The sequence below is a fragment of the Manis pentadactyla genome, chromosome 2 (assembly GCF_030020395.1).
Source record: "Manis pentadactyla isolate mManPen7 chromosome 2, mManPen7.hap1, whole genome shotgun sequence".
Classification (NCBI taxonomy): Eukaryota; Metazoa; Chordata; class Mammalia; order Pholidota; family Manidae; genus Manis; species Manis pentadactyla.
In genome coordinates, this window is record NC_080020.1 from 96,757,471 (window position 1) to 96,781,956 (window position 24,486).

General features: G+C 36.1%; 1 protein-coding gene and 1 long non-coding RNA gene across 16 annotated transcripts in view; one reads left to right on the forward strand and one right to left on the reverse strand.

Annotated features, from left to right (window-relative positions):
- Positions 1 to 24,486, forward strand: part of PDE4D (phosphodiesterase 4D) — a 729,058-nt gene that overhangs the window by 430,379 nt on the left and 274,193 nt on the right. Inside the window, exon 1 of one of the 15 annotated variants that reach the window (XM_036901643.2) lies at positions 13,198 to 14,280. The exons of the other annotated variants lie outside the window; for them this stretch is intronic. Within the exon in view, the coding sequence (XP_036757538.2) occupies positions 14,216 to 14,280 (65 nt within the window). The 5' untranslated portion in view covers positions 13,198 to 14,215. Of the gene's footprint in view, positions 1 to 13,197; positions 14,281 to 24,486 lie in introns of those variants that run through there. 15 annotated transcript variants of the gene reach the window in all.
- Positions 1,705 to 4,910, reverse strand: LOC130681687 (uncharacterized). The gene is made up of 2 exons (XR_008994935.1): positions 3,262 to 4,910; positions 1,705 to 1,908 (listed from the first exon to the last, which is right to left on the reverse strand). It is a non-coding gene; the product is annotated as an uncharacterized LOC130681687 (long non-coding RNA).

Genomic DNA, 24,486 nt, shown 5'->3' on the forward strand with positions numbered 1-24,486 from the left:
ACAAAATCAGATGCATGATCATATGTTTACTTGAAGTTCTCTGCAGACTACCATTTGAAATAAGGGCTTTCAGATCTTTTTAAAAGAGAGATGGGAGTCGGATAGGGTTGGAGTGGGAAGGCTCAAAAGAGACTTAGGGAAAGTAACTACTGTTGTAGTTTCTGGGGACACGGGCCGATGCAACACTGCGGCCGCTGTGCTGTGGAGGTTCTGTCCTTGCAGGTGAGACACACAGTGAAGAACACCACCAACAAAAATCAGGTAAGACAGATGAAATGAATAAAACGCAACAATGTGGTGTTTTTCATGGGTATATATAATGATTCCCATACCCTCTTTTTATTTTAAACTACCTGGAGCAAGTACTGTCTCTTTTATTTGTATTTAGCACAGTGACCCATAAATACTGCTTCATCTTTATAAGTATGTGATTCTATTCTAAATAGATGTTATTTAATCATTTGGGATTCATGTGAAGTTGGACTAAGTTGATAATGTAATTACAGTTGCTGTTGCATGGAAGGACACATTTTATACTTATGGAACTCTTTACAAATATCACAGTGTTGGTAGGTTCCTTTATAAGTTGTTAACTCTGAGGCTATCGTGGAAGTGTGTAAGTTGGCTTCATTTTCAACTCTACCCTTAATGTCCTTTGAAATCAAGACTGATTTTGCCATCTCTTAATCTTTCCCCAAGTCTCTTTTGAGCCTTCCCACTCCAACACTGTCAGACTCCCATCTCTCTTTTAAAAAGATCTGAAAGGTTAAGTCACCTACTTATATTTAGTTACACTCTCAGCCATGTGTTGATTTTTTGTCATGTACATAAGGAAGTAGGACCCAGTTAATGAATGCACTGCATGCAGTGCCTATCTGTAGTACAATATGACACAAATTAAAGTGAAAAATGTTCTATTTATCAGCACAAAATTCCTCCATTTTAATTATATGGCAGCTAACCCTGTCAAACCTAGTGAATTTAACCTTTTTAAAAATGAGGTTTGTGTCTGTATTTTATTGATTACTTACTGTACCAGTTTCTGATTTAATATTTGGCAACATCCACATTCATTGTATAAAGAACATGGTCCAACGGAGTTAGATATGACCTCTCAAACATCAACTTACAGCGTTAATAAGGAATAATTACAACTAATGGTTGTTTTGAATATTGTAAGAGAAAATATAAAGGACCAAGAGGATAGTAGGTAGTGAATTAAAAAATGGTTGTTTTTAATATTGCAAGAGAAAATATAAAGGACCAAGAGGAAGTTTTCTTCCACCTTCTGTGGTTTACCTAACCAAATACTTATTCAACTAGTCACTCAGACTTCAGTTAATGATTAGCTAAAGAGTAACAGTGCAGATTTTTTTTTAATTAAGTCTCTTAGGATTGGTTTCATGCATGGATGAAAGAAGCATTTGCCATTTCTCCACATTTAATTCTACAATTCAAAAATTTCCTCATTAAAGGCCTGAAATGTTTGCCATTGGAAATTATGTACTATGCCTACTATTAAAACATAAATATCTGGTATTAGCCCACTGTCACATTAGCTACTCCACCTAAAGGGATTTCTTAGAGATTCACAAAACAGTAAGTCAGTAAGTCCTAAATAATGGTTCAAAGAAAATCTGGTAATTCGGTCACAGTCCCCTCACTGAACTCATTTTGTATGGCTTCACAGTCCTGGCCAGACAGTATTTTTAAAATTTTTAATTAGTGCCAATATTTAAAATGGGAAGATCTCTCATATACTTTCAAACTTCTCTTTATAAGTATAGAAAGTTGGTCCCATCGGGCTCTCATTCCTGGGGGATGAGCGCTCTTCTTTGTGGATATCTGATCACCCCACTAAAGGGCTTCATATGGTTCGATGATTCTTTGTCATGAGCTCTGTACCACCTAAAATAAAAAGAAAGAGGTAATACTTTTTTTGTAGTTTCTGCTCACATTTAGTTTTTGGAATGCCTATCATTTTCCATTAACATCTGAATATTTCTTGATTTCTATTATTGGCCTTTAGTGATAACCACATTTGAAAATATCCAGCAGACATAACTCCTGCAACAAACTTTTTAAAACTTTTAATGACAGTCACAATATTCTTTTTTTCATTTTTTCTGAAAGCATCCTGTTAAGTTATTCATCTTAAACGACACAGAAAAGTTTTCTATTCATTGCAGAATACTAACAATTGAATAAAAGGAAGACACTGTCTTCTTTAAAAGTAAAAGTTAACATTCATTGAGTCCTTGACTGTGTGCTGAGCACATTTCTAAGTATTTTACCTGTATCACCTAAAATAATTCTCCCAACAACCCTAATTATTACCTATTTTATAATTGAAGATCTGAGGCATGGAGAGTTAAAGTAACAGGTCTCCAGAAGGGGCCAAGTTGAGACTTACAGCTTGACGCTGTGAGCCTGAGGTGTTCTGAGCCTCTGTCTGCTGCTGCTGTGTCTGTTAGGCCCAGATTGTTAGCCTCAGTGCTCCATTCTGAACCTTTGGGATCTATTTAAAGTTAGAAAATACAGTTGCATCGTCTCATTGTCTTTAATGCTTGAGAGTCACTCAAGCATTAACATTTGACCTTATGGCCCTGACCAGTTACAAAAGGGCAAGAACTCTTCAGCATTACTGAAGCCCTTTGAAAAATGAAAGGTTGGACAGCCATTTTGCATGATTCCAAAGGTTCAGTTCCCATTGTGGTTTGTGAAAATGGTACCCTCTGGACCTGGGCAGTGCTCAGCCTGTATAGAGACATATGTAGCAGCCCTGCTGAAGTGGCTCCTTATGCAAACAGTTTTCCTCCTCATGCTTTTAAATGATTCTAAGTGAGACCAGCTACTCCCCAAAAACAGCGTCTGCCTAGGTTTCTCCTCATGCTATGAATTGAAGATAAGCATTAAGTTTCCAAAGTTAATTTTACATAATCTAAATATTTCTAGGAAATTCCTCAGCCTGAATGAAAATCCTCTACAGAGACAATCTTCTGCTTCCAGTCACGTCAAGACATTTTTGGAGACAAAGTTCTCATAAATGATCTCTAAGGACTTGGACGCAGGTTGTGTATAGGCTTAGTTGACTGGAGAAGGTGACTGTGGGAGTCACTTTTTCACGCTGTTGCAGAGCCAGGCCGAAATGGTGACTCACTGTGGCTCCAGCAGGGCACGAATGACCCTTCGGCTGATCATGCCCAGGGGTGTATGACTCCCGTTGAGTCACTCAAACATTAACGCTTGACTTTGGCCTACCTGCAGATGCACAGTCCTGGTTACTAAAGGACAAGAGCTCTTCAGCATTACTGAAGCCATATAATTTCCAGTACAGGACCTAGTTAGGTAACAGCAACAATGAAGAAAAAGCATTTGTTTATTAAGGCCTCTGTTGAATATCTTGTGCTATTTCAAAATAATACATTCCATTTATCCTTAGAAAACAAAGTTTATTTCAGAGGTAAAAATATTGACCATACCCACTGAGCAATCGAGCAGAATGAGAGTCAAGAGTTAAATTCAGATATACGTGTTTCACTCTGGGCTAAAATCTGCTCTTTGTGTTTCTAGTTTAGCTACATGGAGTAGAAACCTAACCCTAATTGAAACTACATCCCTGGGACTGAGTAAAAATAAAGTCGGTTCCCGACAGGACTCTAAAGCTTCTTCCTCCAGTATAGGGGGAATGCTGGAGCCCCAGCAACCCTCAGTTCATAAGTCATTAGTCAGGTATTTTAAAGGACAATTTGACAAATGATTTTGGTACAGCCAGACAATGATTGTTCAGTTTGGCCATTCAAGAACCAAACCCTTGATTCATTATCTTGCACTCTCAGGCACTCTCATGGGTTCAGTTATGATGGAGAAAACTTCAAGGAGAGCAACATTTTTCTTCCAAACTAAATGATTAGGTGCTCTAGGGTGGTGACCACAACTTGTGCTTTTTTAAAATCATCTGATATCTAGTATGAGCTGGATCATGAGTAAGTCCCTACAGTGAATGCTTGTTGCCTTCCTTCACATCAGTAGCAAAGTATAAGGTATAACTCGTGATTATCAAAGTAATGCAGGACATAGTACGGTATCCAGAAATATTAAGTGTGTCTCCTTGCATGAGTCACTTCTTACCAGAATTCCATTTCCTTCCAGATCCCATTTCCATGACTCTGTTGTCCATAGCACTTAGTATTGTCCTCAGTGTTTGAGAGCTTATGAGCTTTTTATGGGTTATGAAAATACTTGAGAACTGAAAAATGAAGCAATTGATTCCAAAACACAAAAAGAAAACTGCAAAATCAAGTTTAAGATTTAATTAAAAGTTCAAAGTGTAATATTAGGCCAACTTCAATAATTGTCAAGTAAGTATTCGTAAAAACTTCATTACGTTTGGAAAAAAAAAACTTGCGGGCTGAATTCTTTTCATTTGGCAAGGATTTTCAAGCATTCTGGATGATACCAGAGAATCAGAGCCCTTCGTTATTTAAATGAGCTCAATAGTAACCAAATTATTTTCAGAGTAAAGTTTTAAAGATTCTTTCCAGATTTTTATAACAGAACTATTGCATAATGTCGGAAGTGGGTCCATTTCAATATGTTAGATATGATGTATAGTGGGGCCTACGAAAGGTCCTAAAACAGTTCTGCCTAAGCTACTACCCATTTGCAAGATTATTTTTAAAATATCTTGTTTTTTATTTTATTGATATACTGCACTTTAAATTATTTATAGTTTAGAGTTACTGTAATGTAACTCTTAAGAAAAAGGTTAACTATATGCAGAAAAGTCCACAAGTCAGCCAGGGAATAACAAGTCCTGGAGGAATCTGGCTCATGTGAGACTTGTCAGCTGAATAAAGGCTTAAATTCATAGGACAGCTTTTTCTTATTCTCTCCCCACATAAAATAGCAATCTTGGGCTTTGACAAACACAGCCAATTCCTTTATTTTAAAGTAAAATTTACAGATTTCTAGCTTTAAAAGAGTGGATTAAAGACCTCCCTACCTTATATTTCTCTTTAAACATCACCGAAATCAATAATTAGCACAAGAAGATAAAAGGCACATTGTGTCTTTGAGGAAACTAGGAAATATCTGTAAGCCACAATGCATAAAGATAGAAGTGGATGGAGAAACAGTCAGTTACTTAACCAAATAAGGGTGCAACACTAAAGAGAAATAAGCTGAACTGCCTGCCCCCAGGCCCTGAGAAAGCACTTAAGATCTTTCTTCCCATAAAAGGGAGTCTATAAAAATGCGTTTAATATATACTTATCCCCAAAGCCCTCACTCTTTCTCAGTACGGTCTGCATACCCCCCACATCCCTTCCAATATAAGACAGAGATTCTGGAATAATCAGGAGATGGGAGACAGAGGAATAACTGCAAACAGAAGAATTAAATGAACTTCTACAAACTGATCAGTACGACCTCTGCTCCCTGTCCTCTCCATACCAGAATGCTAGCAGGCAGATTTACATCTATTTCTAGAAAAACCCATCTACCCCAGAGGGGAAAAAAATCTTAAGAGTGATGTTTAGGGTGGCCAAATCAAATGCCTGCTGGGCACCTGCTCACACTACAGTAAAGCTCTCAGGGTGCCAGCCCCATTCATGCACCCAGAGCTTCCCATGCCCTTTCTTGGGCTCACCCTCATATATGACCTGGGGTCAGGGATCACGGCAGGAATTTGAGGATCCTACTCTCGTCACTGTTTGAAGAACTATTTACATGTAACTTTTAAATAAGATTAAAGTATTTAATTAAAAATGAGGTTAAACTTGCAGAGATGCATTTAAGTAGACAAGAATAACAGGAAGTGTGAAAGAGGGAGGAAAGGGGGAATAGAATACAAAGGAAATACAACCACATTATGAAATTTTAAATTTGATTATTTGTTTGCTACAATGTCCTTTTTTTGAAATCCAAGATTTTGAATTAGTACAAAGTTCTGAAAGTCAACCACAAAATGCATTTCATGTCAACAATATTGATCGCATGCAAAAATGTTGATTATAGTTTAAAAAACTAGTTTTCTGTACCTTTTAAGAAACAATGAAATTTGTTGACAAATGTGAAATCTGTACATTATCAGAGGTCTCACAGATTGTTACCTTTTAAAGTGAACATTTGTTAAGTCACTCTCCCCTAATGAGGCAATCAAAATGCCATCTGTTGTGTAGGTAACAGGCCACCATTACCCACTTTATAAGTGTGGCTAAAGACCTTATCATGCTTTACAGCTGACACACTCAGGATGTTGTCATTAACACCCTCATCATAGGGTTTATGAGTCTAACAATTAGAAACAAGGACCTTGAACTCAGACTGTTTAATCCTGGATATCTTGAAATCTAAAATTTAATGGCTGTAAGTATACCCAGTGTTGTACCCGTAGCACTCACACTAGTTTTTAATGTATATTCATTAATTGCCACTGTCCACCTGAAGAGGACGGATGACTTTTAAAATCAATTCCAAAGAACCCAGTAACAATTTTTATCTCCCTTTCTCCTCCCCATACCTCCACACACATCAGATACATCTGGATTCAAATACTTTTTCTGCCACCAGTAATGGGATGTTGGACAAACCACTAATTTTCTTTATTCATAAAATGAGTATTATCACACATAACTTGCAGGGGTGTTGTGATGAATAAATAATGAAGTATACATAATATACTTAGTAGGTGATTAATAAATAATAGTGACTACTTTTTATTTGTGAAAGCTTTATTTTAAATAAATTTTTAATACACTCAATCTTTAATCAGTGTAGAACAGTTTTTTTCTGTTTCCTTTGTCAATTCTTGTTATTTTTTTCAAGGAATTTGCCCATTTTGCTTAAATTTTCAAATATATTGGCATAAAGTTGTTCATAATGTATTTCATTTTTTATGTATATAGGCACTAATACTGACAATGTGTTTTCTCATTTTAGTTTTTTGTCAGAACTGCTAGGTGTTTGTCAATTTATTAGTCTTTACAAGAATCCAGCTTTTGACTTTTTTTTTTTTAGCTTTTGACTTTGATGGTTTTCTTCTTTATATACTTTCTTATTGCATTGTTTTGAACTCCCATCCTTTTTAAAAATTTTTATTCTACTGTTAAAGTATAATTAGCTATCTTTCTAGCTTCTTGATATTATATCATATAAAATATTGTCCATCTTTCTCTTTTCTATTTTCCCCCAGCTTTATTGGGGCATAATTGACAAATAAAATTGTATGATTTTAAGTGTACGAGGTGATGATTGGAATATGTATACACTGTGAAGTGATTACCACTGTCAGGTTAATTAGCACATCCATCACCTGAGATAGTTACAATTTGTGTGTGTGTGTGTGTGTGTGTGTGTGTGTGGTGAGAATGCTTAAGATCAACTCTCTTAGCAAACTGCAGGTACACATACAGTATTAATTGTGGTCACCATGCTCTATTAGGTCTGCAGAGCGCTGAAAGCTCTTATGCACAGGCCAGCATCACTTTGTTTCCTATACCCCTCAGTTCTTGATACCACCTTTCTACTTTCTGTTTCTGTGAGTATGACTTTTTTCTTTTTTTTTTTTCTTTTAGATCCTATATGTAAGTGAGCTCATACAGTACTTGTCTTTCTCTGTCTAACTTATTTTACTTAGCAGAATGTTCATCCATCTCGCAAGTGGCAGGATTTCCTCTTTTCTCATGGCTGAATAATATTCATTATTATTTTATATATGTTGTATATACATATAGATATATACACACCACACCATCTTACCCCCTCATCCACCCACAGGCACTTAGGTTGTTTCCTTATCTTGGCTACTGTGAATAATAATGCAGTGAACATGGAAATGCAGATATTTCTTCAAGATACTAATTTCTTTCCTTAGGATTATCTACCCAGCAATGGGATTTCTGGATCATGTAACCCTATTTTAAAAATTTTGAGGAACCTCCATATTGTTTTCCATTGTGGCTGCATCAATTTTCTTTCCTAACAACAGTATATGAGGGTTACCTTTTCTCCACAGTCTTGCCAACACTTGTCATTTTTTCTCTTTTTGATAAAAGCCACCCTAACAGGTGTGAGGTCATATCTCACTGTGGTTTTAATTTGCATTTCTCCAATAATTAGTGATGTTCAGCACCTTTTCATGTACCTGTTGCCTACCTGTATGTCTTCCTTAGAAAAATGTCTACTCAGGTCCTTTGATAATTTTTTAATCAATTATTTGGGGTTTTTTTTGTTTTTTTGCTATTGAGTTGTATGAGTTTTTTATATATTTTTTATATTAACCCCAAATTAGATATGTAGTTTGCAAATAATCTTTTCCCATTCTGTAGTCTGCTTTTTAGTTTTCATTGAAATTATGGTTTATAAGAAATACATATTAGTCATTCAAATGGTCAATAGGTATTTATCATATATATTTGGTCTTCATCTATTGGTTCATGGCTCAACAACTAAAACCCTTGAAATTTCCTGTGATAAGAGTGATCAAGGTGTCTTTTGTTATGTTAATGGAGCGACTTTCAGAGAGCCCCTAGGTTATCTAAGGTTGGGGGCTGGATGCCAGAGGAACCAACCTTGTGATTAGAGGGTCAGGAATTTCAGGCCAACCTGGACCTCTGGGGAGGAAAGAAGGCTTGGAAATTGAATCAATAGGCAGTGGCCAATGATTTAATCAAATATTCCTATGTAAGAAAGTCTTCATAAAAACTCAAAATGAATGGGATGCAGAGTGTTGGGGAGGAAAAATTTTGCAGTTCTTGCTGGTTTAAGAATCAAATTGACTTGAGACTGATTAATAGAAGAATATCAACTTTAACTTTGTACCTATGGGAATACACTCATACATATATGACAGGTTCAAATATAGAAAGGTAAAATGAGATATGTATGCCATCTTGAGCTAAGGAGTAGGTTAGAGGCCTTGAACTTCAAAGGGGAGAAGGGCAGTTCATAGGGCAATGAAAGGATTAGATGTTTGCTCTACCATATGCATGGGTCTTTTAGATAAAATTTATCTCTGGCAATAACCCTGATTTTTCGAAAGACCTCAATTCAGATTTTTCTAGATAGTTAAGGGAGGGGCAAAAGTTTCTCTTGAGCCCACAGGGTCTTAATTTCCTTCAGCCTAAAATAGTCCACATGACAAAGTGGCACACCTTGAGGTGGCCTGTCCTTCATCCCTACAAGAACTTCTAGGTTGGTGAACTTGTGGAAGTGGGAAGAGAGTGGCATGCTGGGTTAGGGCATGGATGCTCTGCACCTTTTCGCCATATCTTGTCCCATGCATCTCTGCCATCTGGCTGTTCCTGAGTTACATCCTTTTATAGTAAATGGTAATTTAGATTGTAAATGCATTCCCTAAGTTATTTGAGCCATTCTATCAAATTAATCAAACCCAAGTTAGTGGTTGTGGGAACCTCTGATTCATAGCCAGTTAGTCAGAAGCACAGGTGACCGACTACCTTGGCTTGCAGCTGGCATCTGAAGACAATGGGAAGCAATCTTATGGGCCTGAGCCCTTCACCTGTAGAAAATGATGCTGTCTCCAGGTAGAAAGTGTCAAAATTGAGTTGAATTCTGGGACAGCCTGCTGGTGTCAGAGAATTATTAGTGTGGGAAACTGTTCCCATACACATACACACACACACACACACACACACTGAAAGTGGGTAAAGAACCCAAAAGAATTTTGTTGATGGTTTCCTTTACGGTGCATAAGCTTTATAGTTCAATGTAAGGATTAAATACAATTCCTATCAAAATTCCAAAGACATTTTTGGCAGAAATAAGGAGGGCAATCCTAAAATTCATATGGAACCACAGAAGAACATGAATAGAGAAAACATCTTGAGAAAGAAGGAAAAAACTGTAGGCATCATGCTTCCCAGTTTCAAACAATATTACAAAGCTGTGGTAATCAAAACAGTGTGGTCTGGCATAAACACAGACCCAGTGAGAGCCCAGAAATAAAGTCATGCATATACAATCAATTGCTTTTCAGCAGAGGAGCCAAGAACATATAATGGGAAAAGGATAATCTCTTCAATAAATGGTGCTGGGAAAACTGAATAGCCACATACCCCTGGACACCTTATAGTATACCACTCACAAAAATAGTCAAAATGGATTAAAGATTTAAACATAAAACATGAAACTGTAGAACTAGACAAAAATGGGAAAAACTCCTTGGCATGGGTCTTGGCAATGATTTCTTGGATATGCAACAAAAGCAAAATTAAACAAGTGGGGAATACATCAAAAACATAATTGATTATTATTCTGACTTGACAGTTTATGAGTGAGTTAGGAAACCTGAAGGTCAGAAGCTCTCAAACTATAATACTCTGGGCTTCTCCTCGGGAATTAAAGCATATAGTTCTTTGGAGGTTCATGCCTACAGGAAACTCCCTGAATCCAGTTGTATATCTAGTGAGTGTAATAAAACAGCAAACTGCTGGAAATTCCCCTCTACATAAGGAAAATACCACATTATTTCTCAATAATGAGGACATGCTGCAAGAGTTCAAAATGACCTGCTCTTATTTATGTTATAATATGGTGTGGAACTTAAAAAAAATTGCAGGGGCATGGTTATTTTTCCTAAAAAGTTATTTGATCTATCTGCAGTCCTGAATTTAAGCACATCTGACACAACCTGTATATTTTGTTGGTTTATAACATGGCTCTGAAAAATCTGCTTATGACAGATTAGAGGGTGTAGAGTATTGATTGCAATCTGAAAATAAAGGTTTACTCAGAGAACAGTGGATTTGAAAATGGGCAGAGTATTTCAGAGTAGTCATATCTGAGAAAACTTGGATTATGTAGTAAAACAATTGCTTAATACTTCATGCAATGGCTTCAGGTACTGTTTCATGTTTAATTTTTGGTTCTTGATAATTGTCATCAGTCCCACCAGGTGTGCTCTCCGCACTGAATGATAAGAGAAGGGGAAATCGTGTCTGAGGGTGCAGCCAAAATACTTGCGTGCAGTTGATGCTTTCTACATGAGCGTTGCCCATATTGCATTGTGGACACCTTTAGTGGTATAGGAGAGATTTTAAGTGATATTTGATTCGATTTTTTCTATTAATATTTGTACTTTTGGGGGGAAATGTTACCAGCATATCAAACCCATTTACCAAATAAATATAGTGTTACCTTTTAAATTGATATTATTTAACTAAAAAAAAATTGAGTCAATGAAAAAATATATCAAATAAGTAATGATGTGGATGGTTTACTGATAAGACAGAACTTGAAGTCCTGTGCAATGATGCCAGTTTAGAAAACATCATACTGCACAGTGGTTTGATTCAAGAAAATATATACAAATGGATGACATCAATGAATGTTTTACACACCTGTGGTATAGACCATCGAACTTTTATGGTGAAAATTGTAAAATGGAAATCTGTTTAAAACTATACAATTCAGTACATCAAGAGAATGATAGGAGTATTAGTATCTTCTGGATCAAATGCATGTTCTCCGAAGCCCGACAGGTGAGAGCCACAGGGTTCCGGAAGTCCAGTCTCCTTTGATTCAGGCATCTTTGTCAGCCTGTACACCATTATATATGTGTACTAACAGGAGGTGGAGGGCAGTGTTATATCTGCTCCATTCTGAGATGTTTTTCATAGGAAAAAATGCATAACACTCAGATTACAAAGCATTGTATCAGAAATGTTCAGGTGAAACAATTGCCTTAGAATAGAGAAAACACTGTAACATTGAATAATATAATACTGAATAAGTGCTGTTAGTTTTTTATTCTGTCACTACCTTAAACAAAATCAGGGGAAGAAGCAAAATAAAAAATTTAACTCTCAGTAGCCTGATAATATCGAGCTAAGTGAGTTCACTGCACAGAGGGCCTTCTGGGGGATGGGGCAACACAAGGCTGATTATTTCAGCAGAGTTCAGCACGCAATATTCAGACACTACATTCTGTGATCATTGTCATTTTCTTCCTCAAATGGCAATCAGGAGATATTTGATAGACCTTACATCGAAGAGAGCAGTGTTTCATATAAATAATAGTAGTTGCTTACTTTTATTTACTCAGTTTGTTTTTTCTTCCTTTTCCTACATTAAAATTCCAGGAAGACAAATGACAAACCTCCTTTGATAAACCCTCTCACGGCAAAACATGAGTTGTCTCACAAACCTCCTTTTGAATTCCCAAAAGTATGTGATTGGCTAACCTGCCTTAAAGTGCCATCAATACCCTAAACATGGGACAGAGCTGAGACTACGCGAATGTCCCTGAGCAGTCATAGGAAAACTGAACAGCCAAAGGAGATAACTATATGGAAAGCAGTTTATTGGCATTTGCCTTAAGAGGCCTGAGGGTCACTAAGAGGACACTAAATCACAAATGCACCTTGAAGCACGACTGGGATGGAATTGAAGATTTTGTTGGACTAGGCAGCCAGAGCCTCTGGCGGAATGCCGTACTACATTAATTTTCCAAGTCCTTTGGGTGGGTCACAGTTGCACTCCAACATCCTGCCTGCAAACGCTAAATAAATATCAAGTTCACGTCAGACTAGAGAACCGACGTAGTAACTACTGTCATTCAAGGAATGAGAATACTTAAATTACTTTCACTTGGTAATTCCCGTCCAGAATCACTCAAGTCGGCACACCCAGACGAGTATGTATCTTGACGCTAATGTTCAGAGGGATAGCCACAGTAGTCAAATGTTCCTTTTCTTAGAAGCAGGCAAATCATCTTAGATTATATCTACTGTAATAGAACAGCTTTTATTTAGAGGTTGAAGGTGGTGCAGGGATTGGTCTTCACAATAAGAGATGTTAAAATGATAAGATTTTCATCCTTACTGAAGAGCTGGTAAGATTTAGTAAACCCAGAATCTCAATATATAAAAACCAATGACTTTTGCATATGATTTTCAAAAAGAAATAAGGTTTAGAAAACATTGTGCAAGGAAACAGCCTCAGTACATGTAGCCACTTGTCTAGCAATAATACATTAGATTTTTCAGTGTAAATGTTCCAGCACAACCTAATGCAATGACGTCTGCTATATACTCTGTTAATTTTTAAGAGGCAAGTTGCATCCCTATAACCAACCCCACAGAGTGACATTTAATTAAATAATTAAATATATTGTTCAAAATAACAACTGCTAAATCCTCAAGTCATCTCCACTTTGCTTGTGATGAGAAGTTTTAGTTTTCAGTGCAGAACTTCAAGAGAATCACTTTTTGGTGGGGAGGAGAGGTAAACAACTCACTGGCAAAGGGGTGTGTTCCTTATAAACATACTCAGGGGATCTTACCCTCGATAAACACAGACACCCCTTTTCCCAGAGGAGGAAATAGTTTTATAAGTTTCAAGAGGTCTGTCTGCTTGACTGGTTTACAATCCTGGTCTCTGGCGCTGGTCTGTCCCTTAGCTTTGTAAATTTCAGCAACGGATGAGACCAGACTGGGCTGGTTTTCTTTCTTTCCTCTCTCACTTCCCTGCGATGTTTTGAACTGCCTTCCTACAGACGTCATACAGCCCTTGAGGAATAGTTTCTGCCTGGCGAGATTGAATGATAGTTCTCATTCACAAAGGCTTGGACTCAGATTCTAAGCAGGGGACACAGCGGAAATTACATTCACAGGTAAAGCAGTGGACCCAACCGAAGTGTGGAGAGCTTTGTTGCCTCGCTGACTTCTTGGCTCCCAGAGAAGAGTGTTTTCCTGTGGTCGCCCTGAAATGGAACTTCCCTGACAGCTCTCCGGTGTTACAATACCTCGCGGTCATTTTCTTTTCCTTTCACTCTACCTGAGTCCTTTTAGAGGGGTGGAAACCTTTAAACCTGTTATTATGGATTTGCAAAAAAGACAAGATCAAGTGGTTCTTTCACTGTGTTGGTTTCCCTTGTGACCAAATGAAGAATAGATTCAAAATTCAGTTCCTCCCTTGGCAATGCAAAACAGAAAAGAAGCTGTCACTTCCGAACAGCCGGGTGCTGGAGTAAATTCAGCATGAAAGAGGAAAGAGCTCCTGTGACCTAGAAGCTTCCCTATGCTTTGGCCTGGGGGCCTGAGTTGGACTCCGGGAAATTTGGATTTCTTCAAGCAGCCTCCCTTGCAAGTGGAGTATATTTAAAACTGTCTTTGTAGAAAGACAGCTGAAATGTATTAATCAGAATACGTGAAGACTTTTTTTTCCCCTTTTTCCATTTCTTTTCTTCAAGATGAGCATTATTATGAAGCCAAGATCCCGGTCTACAAGTTCCCTAAGGACTACAGAGGGAGTCTGGTAACGTGCTTTTCTCTCATGCTCTCCCTTTCTTTCCTTTTAAGATTGACGTAATACTTGAGTTCTTGCAACAGCTGACAAGGTTCGAGAGTTAGGTATGATGTTAAGGCTTTGTTACAAAGTAGCACAGTATTGGGAGCACTTTGATTCACTATTTTGTGCCCATTTTTGTCTACTCTAAAAACAGTAATGCTCACGTTTTTTTAAACTCCATGTGGAGTGTAACGATTCGTTTGGTGATCATTTTTAGAGAAGGAAAGAAACTTTGCAAATATGTTGGGAGTTTAGAAAATGAAAACGTGTCATCTTTCACTCGGTTTTGGTTGCTTGTTTTCTCATCTTCCTTGCATGATGCTAGCAGGCTGGTAGTTGATGATGGTCTTTGACATTGTCTTTAGAAGGTACCTTGGCTCTTAGCATAGATGTGTTAGAGAAAATAATGTTATGTATCTTTAATCACACAACTAACTTCAATTTAACTTTGTGGCTAAATGTATGTCAAGGTAGCTAAATGTATCTTAAGTTGCTTATCATTCATCATCTCTTATTATGCATTATTTTGTTAATGATGTTCCCTAGTGATTCTGTTTTTGTTCATTTTTAGTGCTTTCACCTAATGAAAAGACTGTTCATTTCAATTTTTTCTAATTTTTTATTCTACTGTTTCCCCAATATGATTTGATATGCTCATAAGCATTTGGCCCTTAAGGAATATTTTCCCGATAAAATAACTTCTGTGTCCAGAATAGCTATTTAAATAATAGCTTTATAGCAATTTCAGAGGTTAATCTTACTTTATTTATCTTAGTGTTGACTGTAAGTATATAATTAAGCTCCTCTTTGAAATAGAAATAATCATGCTTCAAATAGGGGAAATAGAGCAATGATTGATGGCAGGTAGTTGGGGATAGGAGGGAAGCAGGCAGGCAAAATGTATTATGTAATTTAACATGAGAAGGTAAACATACCACATGTATAAATACTCAAAAGTATTTGCATAAGGAATTCAACCCACATTTATATGGTTGGGTTATCATTTGCTGTTATTGTACTAGTGTTTTAGAGTGTACTAGAATCAAGCATTGTCCCTTCCGTAATTTTCTGTGAGTTTTAATACTACAGATGCAGATGTCTCTTACGCCACTTGTGATTCCTTACAAAAGAATGATTGCAGTAAATTCCACCTTGAATTTATTTGAATAAAAGCTTCCATCTGCAAATAAATTTGTACAGTTCTTTGATGCCAAATAATAAATATTGGGAAATACTTAGAATCACTTTATTAATTACCATAGCTAATATAAATCTGACTAATACAAAAGTGTAATCACAGTTTAAAAAACAGATGAATTTTATTCATTTGTGATTTCTATCCTACCTCTGTGAAAACAGGATCTGGTCCTTGAATAGATAGTATTTAATCAGCCTATTTACCTTTTTGCCTAAACTGCTAGGAGACTTGTTTCCAAATTCAGGGTTCAATCAGAAATAATTAGTTTATTTCAAGAGTCTAAAAACATTGACATCCTTTATTTCTCTGAAGTTGCCATAGTCTATTTTTACCCACAACTGTTCTATTACTCTAAGTCATGTCAGGTACTTTGATAAATAAATAGGGCCATGATTCAAAATATATTTTTAAAATGCTGATTTGTGAATGTGTATATTGTTCCATTTAATTTGAAATATTTTACATGGTGTTGGGGAAGAATGGTTTCTGTCAAAAATAAATGTGTCTCTTTATGCTAATGATTCCTAGGTTTAACTGCATACTATAGAAACTTCTCCAGTTATTAATCTTACATCTGACTTAATAATATGACTGCTTGAGTATATCACTGCTGCCTAATCATTTGGCCTGAGGTTGTAAATGCTGTAATTACAGTTTTACCTCTTTATTATCCCTTTTATCATTCAAATATTATACACACATGTATTTATTTATATTTATATAGAGTAAAATCTATATTGATTATAGGTTAGGTATAGAGGATATATATATGCATGTGTATACTTATAGATACACACACATATGTATTTACACAATTTAGAAAAAGAGCCCTTTCTCTCCTTGTGCCTTTGCATAGGTGGGCTCTGGAGAGCTCTGTGTGACAGTGTCTTCTCCTTGCCAGCTTTTCTGTTCTGACTTCTCAAGCCCCCTGCCCCCCACCTCTGTGTCTTTTCAAACACCAAAGCCTACTTCACCCTCTTAATATTCAGTTTCCCAGGAGAGAGAGACCTACTGGTTTACCATTTGTCCCTTTTTCAGAGGATATCATTTCATTCTGGGCTTCACTGTACTTTGTTCTTGGAGACCCATTTTTTTTACCTCACCATCTTAACTCTGCTTATGTAAATCTACTTTCTCTTCCTCTTTCTCCAAAACTGTCTGCTTTCCCTTGGGTTGCCTCCAAATCAAACAGTACCTTTGGAAGTTTACTAACTGCCTTTTGCAAGGATCCAGTGCTTTATTTACTTTTCCTTTACTTTTTCCTACCTGTTTCCTTCAACAAGTACCAGTAAAAACAATCCACACTAACTTGTTGATTATGGCCCTGATTAAATCCCTGTGAGATATTCACATTTTTAAAAGGGATTTTATGGCAAACTCCTTCCTCTTAATTCATCTACTTAAAAACAAGACTTATTCATAGATACAGTTTTATGAGTTTCAAAAAAATGAAATAAAATAATCTTGAAATTAATCCATTTGTTCCCTTGTAATGTTGGTGTCAAAATTTAGAGCACTGTATAATAAGGATGTATACTAGGTTTCTTTTTCAACAGTGTTTATTGAGTACTTACAATGTGCTGAGTTCTAGCAGAATGTGATTATGGTATTTATCTTTTCATACTCCTATAAAACTCTACATGTGTGAAATTAAGAAAACCTTAATACATGTATTTTCTTAACACTCATAAAGTTAATAAAATTAGCAAACTCATTGATCGGGGCCATTGTCTACCTTTCTAGTTCAGCTTTAGTAATAGTGGTCTACCTTTCAATTCTATATAAGAAAACAAAGAGGGAGGTACATTTCCATAAATGTGTAAATTTTACATGCCTTAAGTTCAGGTTTAGTCAGCAATTATATATTAATTATAATAATACTATATTAAAACATTGTAACACTTACAAGCATACCCTAGGGATATTTTTCATTAATCTAATTAAGGTTTATATTATTCAGTTAAAAAAATTATTAGCCTTCCATATCCATATATATTCCATATCCATATACTATATATACATATATATATGTATATATATATATATATATATATATATGCATATATATGTAAAGAAAACTTTGGTTAATAAAATGGGATTTTATACTTTCCTGTTGTTAGTCATTCATCATTTGGCATATACTTATTTAAGATTATTCATTATGTAATCTGGGTGAAAAAGAGATGCTATTGTCTAAAATATGTCTGAAGCAAATTTTGAAACAAATTATTAAAAATCTATTCTTTAAATATTAAAAATATGTAAAAATTGTACATGGGTTTATAGACATAGAAAAGTTCTAGAAGGTACTGTGCCAAGCCTTTGGTAGTTGTTGTTTACCTTCTAGGCAGGAAGGGAGGTAGGAGAGGCTAACTTTTCTCATCACTGTATTTCTCTATTATATGAATTTTTTCATCAACCAGGTATTATACATCAAAATTTAAGTATATGAAAATATAACTACTGTGCACATTAGCAAGTTCATCTTTCTATGTTTAGATATCTATATATCTGGTAAACAATAATTTGCTTCGTGTCCAAAATACAGTGAATAAGCACTTCAATACTGAGCAGACACAATTTTCTGAGTAACATTGCTGCTCAAAGCAATAAATGGTTGCTTTTTTCTATGAACTCTCTCCTAAGGTTGTAAAAATTCCAGCTGGCTAAGAATTTTTATTTTGGCCTTGTAATCACAGTGCAAAACATTTATTAGACTGAAACTACTAGTTTTTATATATAAGAATAAAAAAGATACAACAACATAGATTATTATTTTCGAGGGCAGATTATTCATTACCCCCACTGTCCTGGCTCACCTGTTAATGTGTCTTAACTTATGTATCTTAAACAGTTGTGAATACTACTTCTATGCTCTGCTTCTTCATTTTACATATCAGTATTTTCTACTTTTCTAATAATATTTCTAGCTTTCCTTCTATTGAATGTATTTTATGAGTGAGAACTCTGCAGAGAATTTTATATACAGTATCTTACTTAGTTCTTATAACAACATTGCAGAGGTTATTAATCCACATTTTACAGATAAGAAAATGAGCCTAAGAGTTTAAATACTTTGGGCAAGGCCATTTAACTGCCTGGTAAAGCTGGGATTCATACCCAAGCCTATCTGCTTCAAAGACGATGCCCTTTTTACTTCATCATGTTGCCTCCCTCTACTGTCTATAAAATTAAACATTTTTAATGACTGTGGTATTTCCCATCTTGTGAATATATCTATGTGCTCTAAATATCTGGTTAGATATTGGGTGATTGAAGAAATAAATTGGAGGTTTTCTTCTCAGAGATATGATACTTATGAAGTTTAGAGCTGATGTTGGGTTTTAAAAATGGCTGTTTGAAAGAGTTGTAGTTACAGCTTCTCCACCAGTATATTCTCTACTATTGGCAAATAAGGTCATCTGTTCTCTGTTATAGAGAAATAAAGAGCAAAAGGTCAAAATCTCCCAATTTTGAATAGATCATCTTTCCAATCATTGTAGCAAGTTTTACTTTGTTCTCTGCAGTCTCTTTAAGGGTCCAGCTTAGAAATAAATACTGTGTCTCAGACTTTTATCGTATTTCATACTGTTTTAAGTCAGCTTTGGAAAAGGTACAAAATCTTCTTTCCTACACCTTTTATCTTAGAAGCTTTTATAAAGGCGAAAACAAAATGGAATTTGCATGTGTTCTGCCTGTCTAATATACATTGTGACTTGGCTTAGGTAAGTGACTCCTTTCAAGGTTAGTTCAGGTGATGGACCATGTGATAAACTTTTTTGATCCTGTGGTATTTCCCATCTTAAGCTTGTACCACATTTCTTGTATAATAGACCTAGAGGCACACAGCTTTTAGAAATGATGAAGATACCTTGAGTATTATTTAAAACATGACTAGGGAAGCACAGAGTGGGTCATAGATGGGCATACTCTTTAAAATCATAAATTATGTGATTCCCTGAAAAAGCCCTTTGTGCACCCTACTTCTAAGTAGGAGAAGCCACCTAGTTTCTCTATAGCCAGGTTTACTCATCTGTAAAATAAATGGGGTGAACTTAAGCAGTGAGTGTTAAACAGGTTTTTTCAATAGAATACTTTACAAAGGAAATGCTGATATAAATGAGTATGAATCAAAAACTTAAAATTATATTTATATTTGTGATATAGAGATAAAATTAACACACACAGAAGTATGAAACATGTAAGTAAAAATACATAATCATTCATATAACGATAAAATAGCCACCAAATTTGCGCCTCTACCTCTACCACAAACCCAACCCCTATCCTTACAATGCCTCTAAAGATCTCTGGGGTTCCAGGGAATATTCTTTGACAACCACTGAGCTGATAACTACCAAGATTCTTTTAGTTCTGCTTTCTATAGTGCTGCCCTACCAGTGGAGAGTCATTTGTGTTTTCTGTATTTCTACATGGACTGGGATAAACTTGCTGGTATTTAATACTTCTGCCTTAAAAGACTTTAAGTTGTGGGACAATTCTCACTTCTGAGAAATCACAGAAGAGTTCTAGTAGTTAAGATCCATTAATTTTATTTAGCATATTCTTATTTCTTTTACAAATTTATTTTGGATTTGTTTTGGATGGAAATCATCACTCATTAAATGTATGCATAAGTTGACGTGCCAAGAATTCAGCATGGCAGTTGGTAAAGAAATGCTGAATTGGTATTGAATTCTTCAGAAGAAAGGTATTTCTTTGGTTTGGGCATTTCAAAATGGGGTTCTCAGCTGCTTTTTCTGTCATGTCACTGGTGAATCAAGTTCATCTATAATATTGCCCCATGCAACACTCTCAGTGACAATGCACTCTATGGGCTCCACATTATTGAGATTATGGGTATAGAAACACTTAGTCCTACCTGTAACTCTACTCTTTTCTTCCCCATTCATCTAGGGCACACCTATTACTAAAACTGGCCTTTCGGCAGAGGTGAAGGAATAGCTCACTTATTAATCCCCATGTCAGTCATTACAATCAGTGAATTTTATTAAATCAGAACGATTGAGGACATGAACCTAATCATGAGTATAGGAATGATTAGTCAGGGATCCACCCAACTGTCACTAAAATATTGAGAAAAGTGGGTTTTAAGATAAAACTGAAGAGGAAGAATGTTAGTGAGGCCTTCAAGAAGATTCTCCATAGAGAAAGATGCCTAAGAGATACGTGTAATATTCTGAGTACTACTAGGACTAAACATACAGAATTGTTAAAGCTTGGATGAAGGTGAAAAGCATGGTGCCTTGGAGCTATTAAGTAGGATGATGAGGAATATAGTCACAGAGAAAGCACAATCTTAATTAAAAGCCAGCAGATTTTTTTTTAGGAACCCATCTAGCAATTATCCAGCTTCTCAAGAAATAAAACTGAGGTTGAAGAAAGACATAGAAGAAAATGGATAGTTGAAGTAAGATGTAGTCAGAAGTACCAAATGTCTTCAGGGATCAGGGCCTCCAGGGAGGCTGAAGCACCACAGGGACACAGGGGCAGTGGGCCTGGTAATGGTACTATTAGGTGTGGCCACTTAAAGGTGACTGATGGGGGATCACATCTGTGATATGTCTCAGCTCCCAGAATGCCTCTCTCTGTGGTCAAGTTTGACCTGAACTATGAAATGTTTAAAAAAAAATAGAGAATGGAGGGAATACCAGAACCTATGGATGCAGTTTCTTAGAATAACAGTGGAAATACAAATTATATGTATTTATTATCCATCTTCAGCCTTCTAAGGGGGTTGGCTCTCAAGAGCATCTGAGTGATCAATGAGGATGTGACTTAGAGAAACTAAGCTAAACTGCTCTTCAGAATAAAAGTTAGAACAAAAAATAAGAGAAAGATTATAGGAAATTGCTGAAAAAGCGTGGCTCGAGAAGTAGGAAGCAAGATCAGAGGTGAGGCCAATATGGAAGAACTCCAGCCCAGACATCCGTCACCTCACATCCTGCCCTGCTTAATCACACTGCCACCTTCAGGGCAAAAGCTGCCACTAATAGACCAGAAGGTAAAGGAATTTTTCCCCTCATCTCAGTCCTAATAACTGCCAGAAGAGAAAGGTTATCAACTTTTCTTTGTCTCCTACACATGAGGGAGAACAAGAAATTAGAAAACCAGAAACTAGGTATAGATATACATACTAGGGCCACATCTTTCAAAGCTTCCTTACATAAAATGGTCCTGATGTTTTCCAATCTACATTGTTAAGACAGTTTGTTTCTATCCAATACTAAACTCTCTGGATTAAGTTTTATCCCATTTATTCTTACTCATCAGCAGACATAGGGCTAAGTGAATCAATAGATAAGAAGATTCTGCTGTTTGACATTTGAAAACTGCTGTAAGTGACTTTGTGGTCTTTTTTATTTCATATTGCCAAATGTTCATTTTGAATTATAAAGTAGATGACACCAGCATGACTTATTAAAAGAAATGTTTCATAAAATAGTTTCAGTAAGTAATTGTTTTCAGGCTTCACACAGAAGAGTGTTCCCATTGTACTGAATTCCCCTTCCTACTTAAAATATATACAAGATAAACTCAATTCCTTTTCGTTCATATGCATGAAATATTTACATACATATGTAATAGAGAAAACAATAATTCCTAATATCCATGATCTCATTCCACTGAAATGTGGCAAATAATTTTTTCTTTGTGTCCAGGAATTTGTGTCACTTGACAACTATTCTAGTTAGGATAAGTCCCTGCAAATCATGTCAACTTTTAGCCAATGGCATTCTAGCATGCGGATGAGCCACTGCTGTAATGTTTCCTCTGGTACTGAAATGTTGTCATGCAACAGCAGGTAACTGATTGGCAACTGGATCACCAGCTAGCAGGACAGAAGCTCCTAAGTCTATAGTGATAGCTGGAGTAGGAATCGTTGTAATGATAGCTACAGTATTTTGAGCATCTATTGTATGTCAGACACTGGACTTGGTGCTTTACATGATTTAGCTTATTTTGTCATTCAAACAACTGTATGAGATAAAACTAAGGCCCCACAGCTTGTAAATCTCAGAACTGATGAAAAAATGTGGTCTAATTCTCAATCCCATGTTGCTGTAATTGCTGCTGCTGTTCTCATTTTATTTGCTTTTCTCCACTATCTAAACTGCTTTGGCCACACCTGGTTCTGCCTCATGGTATTCCGAAAAGTAATCAGCTACTGATTCCAAAAAGTAATCTGCAGAAAAGAATGCTATTCCACCTTTCCTTCCTGTCCCAGATTATGCATTTCTCTTGTTACTTTGGGTGTCTCAAGAATATGTTTACTTTTTGTATTTGTCTGCCTTCTTTCTTGAGATTTGCATACAAGCCTTCAACCAGGGATCACAGAGGTACATCAAGAACACAGCTCCATTCTTTAGAGATCCAGGTAGTTCCTAATGCATTCAGTTTATTGACCTCCTCTCCCGGTCAGACTATAAACTGCCCTGCCTTCTTGCTCTCTGCATTTGACCAGTGAGTAGAACTATAACCGCTTGGAAATGGAAGGGACCACAGAGAATAACCTATAATCTAATCTTCTCTATCCCTGACCCCATTTTGGAAGCAGAAAAGTTCTGCTGGTCTTTAATATTTGTAGTCAAGTATGGTCAAGAAAAAAAAAATGTCAGTGCTTATGTGGCAAAAAGTTTTATTGGAGAAATAATGTTTTTAAAAACTCAAAATTGAAGTTTGAGGTCAAACGGATAAAATTTAATGTATCAGGCAAATGCATGAACAGTTCTATGAACAGTTTGTATGGGACTGAATGTAATTTTTAAACTTATATCTGTTAAGTTAACTGATACCATGATAATTCTGTCATAACTTCTCAAAATATTAGATTGGAGGATCATGTATAGAGAGGTGTGGAGGTTGAGGCTTCAGCAATTTCCTAAAGGAAACTCAAGACATTGTTTTGACTAAAGTCCTCCCTGGACAACTGAACTCTGGTATTAACATTTTTTGGATGTTGCATCATTAATTAAATTGCTAAAATTCCTGTCTTGAAATTCTAATTTCATTCATGTCTGTTTTTCCAATATAGTCTTCAGAGAAGTAAAAACCATGGTAATTGCTGTTTACTGAGTACTTAGGGTATGGCAGGTTCTGTGCTCTGCATTTGACAAGAATTATACCATCTGGTCCTTATCATAAATTCTATGAGGCACCCATTATTATTGTTAATCATTTTATACTGAGGAGACTGAGGCCTGGTGAAGTAAACTGACTTACCAAGATTGCATGGCAAATTAGAAAATTTCATGGATTCCCTTACTTTTTAAAATAATAAAAACTATAAATTTTTTAATTTATAAAACTGTAAAATATTATGTAGAGATTATATCTGTGTTAGTATGACAAATGAGTTAATAGACCTAAAGTCCTTAGCACAGTGGCTAAACTAACTTCTTGTGAGTGCTTAGGCAATGTTAGCTTTTATTATGCATTTTTCAAGTTTGTACATTAGTTTGACTTTTTAAATAATCAAGAGTTATACAAGTGAAAACAAATCCAGTCTGTAAAGAGCTGCTTTACCATAATGCTGTCTTCTTGGGCACATCTCAGAGCTGAGCATGTATACAAAGCTAGATGTTCTGGATAAATCCCATTAACACTGTGATTCAAAGATGACATACTTTTACTTAGCTAAATCAAAAAAGTTATGTAGAGATGATGACAGAATAAGAAGTGATCAGTTGGAAGCTAAAATCCCTCTGACTTAATTATTTGTAAATTGGTCAGAACCCTCTAAGGAAGCAGTCCTAGGCAGAGGTTTAATGTGAAAGGGCAGGCCAGATGCTCGGGCATTTATCCCCATATACATCTGCAGAAATACTTTATCTATGTAACCTTCCTACATGGGGGCTGCCTGATGGTTCAGTCTTACTGTAAACTCAGGCCTTCCCTACCCCTCTAGATCCCTGCTCCTCTACTGCTGTCACTGGTTGTGCATTCTTGCTGTG